Source organism: Rhinoderma darwinii, chromosome 3, assembly GCF_050947455.1.
Source record: "Rhinoderma darwinii isolate aRhiDar2 chromosome 3, aRhiDar2.hap1, whole genome shotgun sequence".
In the NCBI taxonomy this organism is placed as follows: domain Eukaryota; kingdom Metazoa; phylum Chordata; class Amphibia; order Anura; family Rhinodermatidae; genus Rhinoderma; species Rhinoderma darwinii.
The window spans coordinates 257,291,819-257,302,805 of NC_134689.1; the positions used below are offsets into that span (position 1 = coordinate 257,291,819).

The window sequence follows — 10,987 nt, forward strand, 5'->3', positions numbered from 1 at the left end:
ATGTTGCTAGGCGACGACCGGGAATGAGTTCTGTCGTCATCCTGTTTTACCTAGGCTTTTTTTTTTTCATCCGCATTTTGCGGATTACATATGGATGAACTGCGGATTACATACGGATGAACTGCGGATGACATTTCACGGAACACGGTCCTGGAATTTGCGGACCAAAAAAACACTACGGTCGTGTGCATGAGGCCTAACTGTATCAATATTAGAGTTGCCAAACCAATGTCTAGTCTTAAAACTGGGAACTGGGCCACCAGGCGTGCGAGATAAGGAGAGGAATGAAGCCAGTTCTACAGCCAGGCCTCTATTTCCCACTGTTAAAGTGATACGAGACTGCCTGGAATGTTCTTCTCACACGCGATGCAGATCTTCTGCCCTCCTCTCTTTTTGCTGTCACAACACTCCGGTAATACCAGTTCTGCTCAGGACTTCAGAGTACAATCCAATTTAGCAAGGTCGTGCTTAGCAAGCCTTGCGTGTGTATAAACAAGCACAAATAAATGACTAGGTGTGGGTTGGTCTTCAGAGTGCGAATAAACCGGATATCATTACTGCTGCATGAAACAAACCGACATCTCCTGGAACTTAACCCTTTGAGGAGCTCGCCTGGTTTTAGTCTTTTCATCATTGCATTCAAAGCCACATTCTTCCCTGATGTAGCTGTAAGAGGGCTTATTTTTTGTGGCATGAGTTTTATTTATCAATAGCATTATTTCAGGGTAGATATTACTTATTGACCAACTTTTAGTAACTTTTTTTTGGGGGGGTGGGTGTTGGAAAAAGCTCTGCAATTCCGCCATTGTCTTTTTACATATTAAATTTATTCCATTCACTGTTCGTCATAAATAACGTATTACCTTTTATTCCATGGGTCCGTACGATTACGGCAATAACAAATATGTATAGCTTTTTCTTATAGATAAAAATAGTTCTGTTGCTGCACTCCAGAAGCCATACATTTTTATTTTTTATTTTTCATCAATCTAGCCATATATGGGCGTGTTTGTTGCGGGGCGAGTCATATTTCTTAAAATAACCATTTTGTGGTACATATAGAACATTGATTAACTTTTATTTAAATTTTATTTAGGGGGGCGGAAAAAAAACAATCCCATAGTTTCTTTTTTTTATTTCTTGTTCACTGCATGGTTTAAATAACGTTTTAACTATTATAATTGTTGTTACGATCGCGGTGACACCGTGTATGTGAATTTTTATTCTTTTAACACTTTTACAAAATAAAACCTTTTTTATGAAAAGTTTTTTTTAATGAACGTTACTAAAATTAATAAATTTTTTAGTCCCACTAGGGGACTTCACAATTTGGATAATGTGATCACTTATATAATGCTTTGGTATACTCTGTATACAGATGCATTATTACCTGTTAGGCCCCGTGCGCACAAACTTATTTTTGCGGCCGCAATGGCCCAGGAGCCTGGACCGCAAAAAGAACGGACATGTCTTATTACGGCCGTGTTTTGCAGTCCAGGCTCATAGAAAATAATGCAAGCGGCCATGTGCACGGCCTGCAATGTGCGGCCGGCCCGCAGGTGACACTCGCCGGCCGACCCGAAAATCATGGCCGTGCACATGGCTACAGTCGTGTGCATGAGTCCTAAGTCTAAACCCGACAGGAAATCTATTAGGCCAGGCCTTTGGCATAAATAGGCATATAGTCTTGGCAAGCCTGGGGTCCTTTTTTAGACCCCCGGCTACCATGGCAACCCATAGGAGATCGTGTCGCAGGGTGCCGATGGGCTGACGGAGGGAACCCACTACCCCTGTCAAACACCTTAGATGCCTTAAATGATATAATTTAAGGGACTTAAATTTCTCTCCGATCCTGGCAGATGCAGCAGTATAAGGGCTGCAGAAACTAGCACCCTGATGTACACTTTACCCATGAGTCATTAACCCCTTCCCGATATCCACCGTACATATACGACTCCGGTCGATTGGGAGAGTATGAAGCAGGCTCACGGGCTGAGCTTGCTCTATGGAGAGATCGTGTCAGCTGTATCTTACAGCCAACACTTTAGTGTAACGAGCGGGATCTCGCTTGTTTAACCCCTTAGAAGCAGCATTTGCTATTGACCACTGCATCTAAGTGGTAAGAAACAGGGGGGCGGCCCACTGTAACGTTGCAACAGCACCCCCACGACACGATCGTGGGGTACGGATGGTTGGCATGGGAGCCTGATGAAGGCCCTCAGGTCTGCCATCTTTGTACTACTGTGAAGACCTGCTTCTGGCAGGGCTTCATAGGAGACTGTCTGTGAAACGATCTACTGCAATACATTAGTCACGCAACCGATCCAACGATCGCTGGTTCAAGTCCCCTAGGGGTACTAGTAAAAAATAAAAAAAAAAGTTTAAGTACAGTAAAATAATGTTTTTTAATATATAAAAATGTTAAGTTAAAAAAAAAAAAAACTTTTCTCATTTTCCCCCCAAGCACAATGTAAAAAAATTAACATAACTGGTCCGTAAAAGTCTGAACTATTACAATATATCGTTATTTAACCCACATTTTGAAAGCTGTAAAAAAATAAAGAATTAAAACTCCAGAATCGCTGTTGTTTGGTCACTTCATCTCCCACAAAAAATGGAATAGAAAGTGATCAAAAAGTCTCATGTACCCTAAAATGGAACCAATATAAACTACAGCTCGCCCCGCAATTAATAAGCCCTCATACTGCTCAATCATGGTGAACGTTATAAAAACAAAACCCCACAAAACATTGAGGAATTACTGTCTTTTTCCTGTTCCACACCAAAAGGATTTGTTTTTTCCAGTTTCCCACTACATTATATGGTACAATAAATGGTGCCGTGAAAATCTACAACTCGTCCCGCAAAAAAACAAGCCTTCGTACGGCAATATCGGCAGAAAAATAAAAATGTTCTGGCTTTTGGGATGTGGGGATAAAAAAAAACAAAATTGAAAATCAAAAAAATGGCTGCTGCATAAGGGGTTAACAATCAATGCTTGTTTACTGTCTCAACATAATCTTTACATAATTTTACTAGTGAAATGTCCTCATTTGCTATGCAAATTATTTTCTTCACTATTGTGTAGTTAATTGTATGCATTGTATAGCAGTGTCATGAAGACTGATGGGATTTTTAAAAAATGTTTTCTTGTATCACTTGCTAATAATACAACGTTGTACAGAGTTCCTTTTTCTACATAGGCAAATTAGATTGTGAGCCCCATTGGAAAAAGGACTAATGTAAGAGATACAGCGCTGCAGAATATGTTGGTGCTATGTATACACGATGGCAATTGTATAAATGCCCCTGTAGTAGTCAATCTAACCCTAATTTGATAACCCACTTAAAAATGTACATGATGGATGATGTGTATCAAGAAAATATAACTATCTGCCTTATTACGACCTTAGGACTGTAATTGTTGCCTTGAATTGATCATAAAACGAGATGTGTGCTGTATAGATGTAGCCATTGTTGTCTTGGCTCTTAACGCATTAAATACACAGTGGCAAGAAACTTTAACTTAAAGGCAATGTGTTGCCAGAAAAACATGTTTTTTTTTTTTAAATTAAACATTTAGTGTGTGGGTGATTAAACATTGTTCAAATTTTTTTTATTTTTTTCACGAGTCAGGAAATATTATAAATTAATTCTAATTTATAATACTACCCATTTTTGGTCACTAGATGGAGCTATTCCCAAAATTGCAGCTTTGCAAAATTGGGTAAAAAGCCCTCGCTCTAGTGAGCTCTCAGCATCCCCCCCTCCTTTATCCTGGCTAGTGCCGGGATAAACGAGGGGTTTGAACGGTGTAACCTCCTACACTGTGTGTCGCCATTTTTTGAGCTAACACACAGTGTAGTAGGTTTACATACAGTAGTAAACACACACAAACACGAACATATATTGAAATCTCTTACCTGCTCCTGCCGCCGCGGCTCCCTCCGGCCCGTCCGCTCCGTTTGCTGCCGCTGGTCCAAGTGCACAAATCCGGAAGCCGCGACCGGAAGTAGTAATATTACTGTCCGGCCGCGACTTCCGGTCCACAGGAAAATGGCGCCGGACGGCGCCAATTTCGAATTGGACTGTGTGGGAGCGGCGCATGCGCAGTTCCCACACAGACGCCGTACACTGAAGTCAATGGGACGGGAGCCGTTCGCAGTCCCTATGGGACTGTGGCTGCCGTATTCCATGTCTGTATGTGTCGTTAATCGACACATACAGAAATGGAACAAAAAATGGCAGCCCCCATAGGGAAGAAAAAGTGTAAAAATAAGAAAAAGTAAAACACAAATGAATATATGTTTTCAATAGTTTTTTATTAAACAGTTTTTTGTAATATAATAATAACACAGACTCGCAGAGTCTCAACTTTTGCATATCAATAATACAATTAAACAAAGTATTAGACCAACATGGTCTCCAATAAATCTCACATTATATATCATTCATGATGTCAACACTTCTGCCAAATATATAGTATATAAATGCCTTCATTACTAACATAGGTAACCAATCTTGACATCACATTGCTTTATAGAGTCACAAATGAATATAAACGTTTTTAATAAAGCACTAACATTTTTAACATATAAAAAAATAATTTGTGATGACACTGTTCCTTTAACTTTTTCAATGACTTTTCAATGGCTTTTGTTGTGTGATCTCACGTTGCAGCAAGTTATCAGTCAAGATAAACTTGGCTACATCTGTATATTACTGATGCAAATGTGAGTGCAAATTAGCTGAGCAACCAAAATGATCAGTTCAGAGGGCAAAATCAAAGATGATAGTTTAAGATTGTGCCTATACTATACTTAATAGACCTCATTTATCACATCGAAGAGAAAAACTGGCCTTGTTGCCCATAGCAACCAATCGTAGTGCGGCTTTCATTTTTACTAAGTAGTTTAACAAATGAAAGCTGAGCTCTGATTGGTTGATATGGGTAACCAGGACAGTTTTTATGTTAAATTGAATTTACCAAAACCATCTAATACATCGGGGATAGACAAATCCCAGGAGACAGGTAACCAATGGCACTAGAAATTTGCTGCAGGCACTTTTTTTTTTTTTTTCTATTGATATCTATGTAAGTTCCTGCATATATTTATATATTTACATTCCGTATCATTTAGAATGGTACATGGTATTATAGCCACAAATACTAAAAAAAATCAAAGTTACTGCTATATCAATACTACTACTACTACACAAGTGTAGCAGTTACACGCTTCTCTTGGTTAGTGTGTTTCACCCGGTCACACCATAGACCAGTTCGTAAGCCTGAGTGTAAACAGAAACATATAAATAGCTGTTAACATTATTCTGCTTTTGTGCTTACTCAGTTAAGATTTGGACTTCAGTATTTATATAGCAGGACATAAGCTGATTTCTTAAATTCCATTATAATAGTATGTGTAGTTATTTGTGTAATTTTATATATATATATTTTTTCAAATTTATAATATATATTCCTATATATTTGTAGGCTTAATCCTAAGAATGTTCACCAACGACCTACTGTTGCCCTTTTGTGTGGGCCGCACATCAAAGGTGCTCAGGGAATAAGCTGTGGTCGGCACTTGGCCAATCATGATGTAGATATTATCCTCTTCCTACCGAATTTTGTGAAGATGTTGGAGCCTGTTACCAATGAGCTAAATCTGTTTTGTCGGACCGAGGGCAAGCAGGTGTCAAATGTAAAAGGTCAGTGCTTTACTAGCCTCGTGGGGTCGGATTGTATTTTAACCCCTTAATGACTGGGCCTGAAAAGGCCTTAATGACCAGCTACATTTTTTAGTTTTCACCCCTTCGTTTCAGCAGCCATAACTTTTTTATTTTATTTTATTGACGTGGCCGTATGAGGCCTTTTTTTTATGCGGGAGAAATTGTATTAGTTTTTTTTTCATAGCTGTATTCAGCAGGCTTCTCTAAGATCAGGAGCTGTTAGTTACAGCTCCTGCTTAGACGATGAGCGCTCTTCAGCCTCTTCTACAGCAACGCCAAAAGACGTCGCTGTAGACTAAGCACCTGCACAGCCAGCCGTCAAAAGACGTCTTTAAGGGGCTAATAGTGCTTGTTTTCTAAATTCATGTCGGGAACTAATTTATCCTACCTTTCTTAAGTACCAGTAAAGACATTGATCATTTTCTGTACTATTTCTTTTCAATCCTCATTACACCAATTCAGATTTGCCAGTAATCTCCACCACTTCAAATTATATTTAGCCGCAGGGTGGGCAAACTTAGGCGGCATCTTTTTACATTCATCTGCTCATAGCCAAAGGCTTCCGTAGTCCTACTGCACACTGGCAACTACATAGCTCGGATCTTTACGGTTCAATACAAAACCTCAAGAGATGTTGGACTGCACAGTAAAGCATTGTGTGAAAGCACCACAGCCTCCCAGCAATAGCGCCTCTTCTGACCGACAATTGCTTAGCATGCATAAATGTTCAGCTTGTCTATGCCTAAATGCAAAGATTTACACCTAATAAGAACATTTTGACCTTAAAGCAGGTTTTCTTTAATGTATGCTGACATGACCAAATTGCAATAGTTCGGTAGGAAAATAGGGGTTTTCTACCTAATTTTACAAAAAATATGGTAAAAGCGGATGTGAGAGTTGGAGAAAGGCGTAATTTAAGACATGGGAAACCTACTTCTGCACTATATGAACTAGGCCTTAGAGCTAAGCTGTTAGGTCACATGTCTAACAGACCAGTATAGGTAACCTGCTGACTGTTTCTATGGGCAACCGGTAGAATGTTGAAAAAAAACAATGTAAATTAATGGAGAAAGACCTCAAAAAGCTCCACTTTTTATGTAGATTTAAACTGTGAAAATATTGGTGAAATTATGCCTTACATGAGCAGTGAACTTGTGTCCCAGATTCTTTGCTGATCAATTTCAGAATATATCTTTATTAGGGCTCTTGCACTTGACCCGTTTTCCATTTTGTGGACTGCAAAACACTGCTCCTAATGGCTTCCGTGTGCTGTCCGTTTTTTTTTGTGGACCCATACACTAGAATGGGCGAGTCGGACTATTAATACAGACAAGAACAGGACCTGTTCTATAATTAGTGAAACGGATACGGGGAATATTATTTCATTTTATGGCTCTTTGCATTGGAGATTTGACAATTGCGCTTCCCCTTGAGCCCTATACAGATGTATTATGATTCTGCGTTTAAGTAGCTCCATAACGAAGAAGGAAAGGATATTTATAAAAGTGTTCCTGGAAGTTGTCAGAAGTGGTTATATGTGAGATGGTCGCGATCATGAGTGGAGACTTTCTGGACTCCTGTCAGTAATCCCACTGAAGAACAATACAGTAAACCTCTCCTCATCCTGTGATTGCTGCTTACTGGGAACAATAGATGGTCTCGAACGCCACGTTATCTGCAGATAAGTCAATCTTTAGGCTTTGCGTTCCAGTAATGCAGAATTATCAGCCCCTTGTCATTTCCACTCCTCTTAATTGTAGCGGTTGAGAGTGATTAAAAGCTCTTCGTGTGAGGAGGGAGGTGAAAAAACACTGTAAACTATAAGGAAGTTTTTGTTTTCTTCAAAATGATACCTGCTGATTTATAATTTATATGCATATAAAACGTTCGCACAAATACTTTTAAGCACCATTTAAAGAGGACCTGTCATATACCCAGAGGTTACCCCCTCCCCCCCCCCCCCCCATAGTTCTGGTCTGTGTGCCTCCTTAATTGTACCTTTCTGCGGTTTTTTTATATTACTTTGGTACATAAGTAATACGATGAATATGGAGAGAAACCATCCAGTCTTTGCACGCACTATATGCACTTTACTATAGAGGCTGAGGGACCCGACCTATGTGGGGATCCTTTTTCTATGGGTAATGTTACTGCCAATGTTCTTATTTTTAATGATTTTGTCTTTCACTAAAATATTGTCTATTTTTCGCTAATAATGGTTCGTGTGTGATTTCTTATATAGGTGTTCATATACCCAGAAATGTTAATCTGCTGCCATTCCTGCATTGCTCCCTTTCCTCCGATTCTAGCGCTTAATTAAGTATTTGTAGGTGCCACATTTCTTCTGCAAACCGCCTTCATTCCCCCTGCATGCCACTCGTTCATGTCATTGGCTGACATGCTGATTTATGACGCTACCCAGTTGTCAATGGGGCCTGAACCTAAACCGCTCTGGAAACTGGGCAAAGGAGCACTGGAGGAATGGCAGCAGAATAACATCTCTGGGGACATGACCGGTCCTCTTTTTTTAGCTTTGTCTTCAGACAATATTCAGTTTTTTTCGGTTTTTTTTTGTTCAAAACAGGCGTTTTGAAATTCTATACTATTTCATTTATTTAAATGCTCCAGATATTGAGCAAAAAGCCCTTTAAAAGTGAAACTTCACTAAGCAAGTCTCATCTTATTAATTAAAAGGTACATAAAAGAAATAGCACTGCTCTATGTGTATATACATATAATACATGAATATATACTTGGCCAATCCCTTATTATAAAAGTAGATTGGACAGAGATCTGTAAAATTGGTCTTTAAAGAAGCAACTTCTGGTTTTGCCAAAAAGGCCATTTTTATAGGCACATTGGTCAGAGACATTTTTTAGGGAATATAACAAGAATCCTATTCTGTTCCTCCCAGTGCAGTACCGCCATCTTGTGGCTTTTATGGGGAATGTCATACATTTAACCAATTTTTATGTCTGCGTACATTTTGGAACTCCAACGCAAATGTTTACATTTTTGATGCATTATGTAACAGATGTATATATTCTTATGAAATATTTTTTTTACATTTTCATTTGTCTGTTATGTCTTTGCCAGATCTTCCGAATTGTCCTGTAGACCTGGTTATTAATTGTCTGGACTGCCATGAAAATGCCTTCCTGCGTGACCAACCATGGTACAGAGCAGCTGTGGACTGGGCCAATCAGAACCGAGCCCCAGTGCTTAACATTGACCCTCCAGTGACAGACCAGGAGCAGGGTATCCATGCCAAGTGGTCACTAGAGCTGGGTCTTCCATTGGCACTTGGCGAGCAGGCTGGGCGAGTTTACCTGTGTGACATTGGTATTCCCCAAAAGGTTTTCAGAGAGGTTGGAATCAGCTATCATTCACCATTTGGCTGCAAATTTGTTATTCCTCTGCATTCCATGTAGGAATAATATGACCAGCAAGTCTGTAATAACCACAAACCCCCTTCAGAACGGTGCCTTGATATGGGCACAAAACTGCCAGAGCTTTCCCTCTCCATCCAAAAGTAATAGATTTGTGTAGAACATCGTATTTCTGGCCACAGTCCGTGGTTGTTCAGGAAACATTTTTTTACTTTTTGATTTGTGTCATATCCTCCCACACCAGCAAGGTAAAACAATTTCTCAAGTTCACTTCCCTTAAACAAATGAAGGAAGTTGTGTTGTTTTTTTTTTGTACTAGAAATACTGAGTTAAACAGTTTTTGAATTTACACTGCTTGGACAACACAATCCTGTTACTGGGTAGCGTTGCCAGCCGTTCATTGCCTATGCCATGTTATCACTTAAGCAATGTGGTATGTACCAAATGAATCACTTGGTGTTCTGTGTATGTATGGTGTGGTTTGTTTTTATTTTTTGGGTGGCAATATATTTTCTATTGGATACCTCACATTCAATCTGCTCCGTTCAACTATAGAAACAACTCGATGATTCTTCTTTTTTAATCAAATTCTTTTTATTGAAGAAGAAAACATACATTATAAATACATAGAAAACACAGATCCGACTATCCCATACAGAAACAAATCTACCCCACCCCTTGAGAGACTGCCAGATGTATGTTTATACTATAATATCATATATAACACTTACCATTATTGTCAGAAACCATATATTATATACATACCTAGAGCCAGTATTTACACTATGCCAAGTATATATGAAAAATAACCTTATAGAGGCCACGAGTTAGCCATATTTAGTGGGCCGATCATTGACCTAAATGCTAGTGTTTGAATGATGTGCAGCAAACCAATTTAATCAACTCTATTTAGAAGAAATGGCATTTTGTTCATGCGGTTATCTAGTAAGGCCTGAGTAGGTAGATTGGGAGTGTCTTTTCTTCTCCCCATATGGGCTCAAATTTGGATATACCTTTGCCTGTCCTGTTTATCCCCCTATCTAATCTAATAGTATCATTAGGTTGTTTTTTTTTATCCTGGATCGAAAGCACTTTCACCAAGAGAGAATGTATCTATATAATTCCAAGTTCAAAGTAGGGGGTTTAGGTTGTGTCCAATGTGATGCAATATTGCCTTAGACTAGAGGCTTTTTTTTTGGTCAGCTTGATGTTTCTATGGTGCACCCACAATCTGCTTTCTGCATCACAAGCATGAGACATGGGCTTCCCTAGATATTCACCAACATTCACAAGTGATGGAGAGGTTGTATATAAAAAATAATGAAAACCAGCAGTTCTCTCGTGTGATTCAGGGTCGGTTGAGGGCACACTATATTGAGACGAGCCAATCAAATTGCAGGAACCTGGTAGCCACAGGGGTGTAGCTAGGCTTTTCTTCACCCAGGGCAAATATTCAGTTCTGCGCCCCTTTCCCCTAAAATTTAAAGGAAGCCTGTTACTACATTTCCTGTCACTAAATTGCCACCTTGACGTTGTACCTGGTGGTAACGGGTTTCTAAAGATGCCCTGTCTAAACTGCCATTTGCAGTATAAAGTTAAGTAATAAAGTAGTGTGCGCTGTTTGTAAATTACCTGTTAAGAGTCATGTGGGTGGTCCCGGTATTCTGAGGAGTGATGCAGTACTGGCTTGACTGAGGTCCCATGGGCCAGGATTCATCATTACAAGCCAGCTCCAGAGGTATCTGGTGCAGGTGCTGTTCCCTCATATTAAATGTAAAATTACTTTTTTTTTAATTTTATTTCCTTTATGGAAAGTGGTTGTCCATTTAGTTAGAAGGGTCTTCAAAAATATGCTGATCACAAGT

The 10,987-nt window shown here is 39.4% G+C and overlaps 1 protein-coding gene across 8 annotated transcripts in view; it reads left to right on the forward strand.

The window, feature by feature from the left end:
• The window catches only part of EDC3 (enhancer of mRNA decapping 3), a 67,341-nt gene extending 57,751 nt beyond the window's left edge, over positions 1–9,590 (forward strand). For all 8 annotated transcript variants that reach the window (XM_075857808.1, XM_075857809.1, XM_075857807.1 and 5 more), the window contains 2 exons: positions 5,495–5,712; positions 8,830–9,590. In XM_075857808.1, the coding sequence (XP_075713923.1) occupies positions 5,495–5,712; positions 8,830–9,164 (553 nt within the window). In that variant the 3' untranslated portion in view covers positions 9,165–9,590. The remainder of the gene's footprint in view (positions 1–5,494; positions 5,713–8,829) is intronic.
• Positions 9,591–10,987: the final 1,397 nt, after the last annotated feature.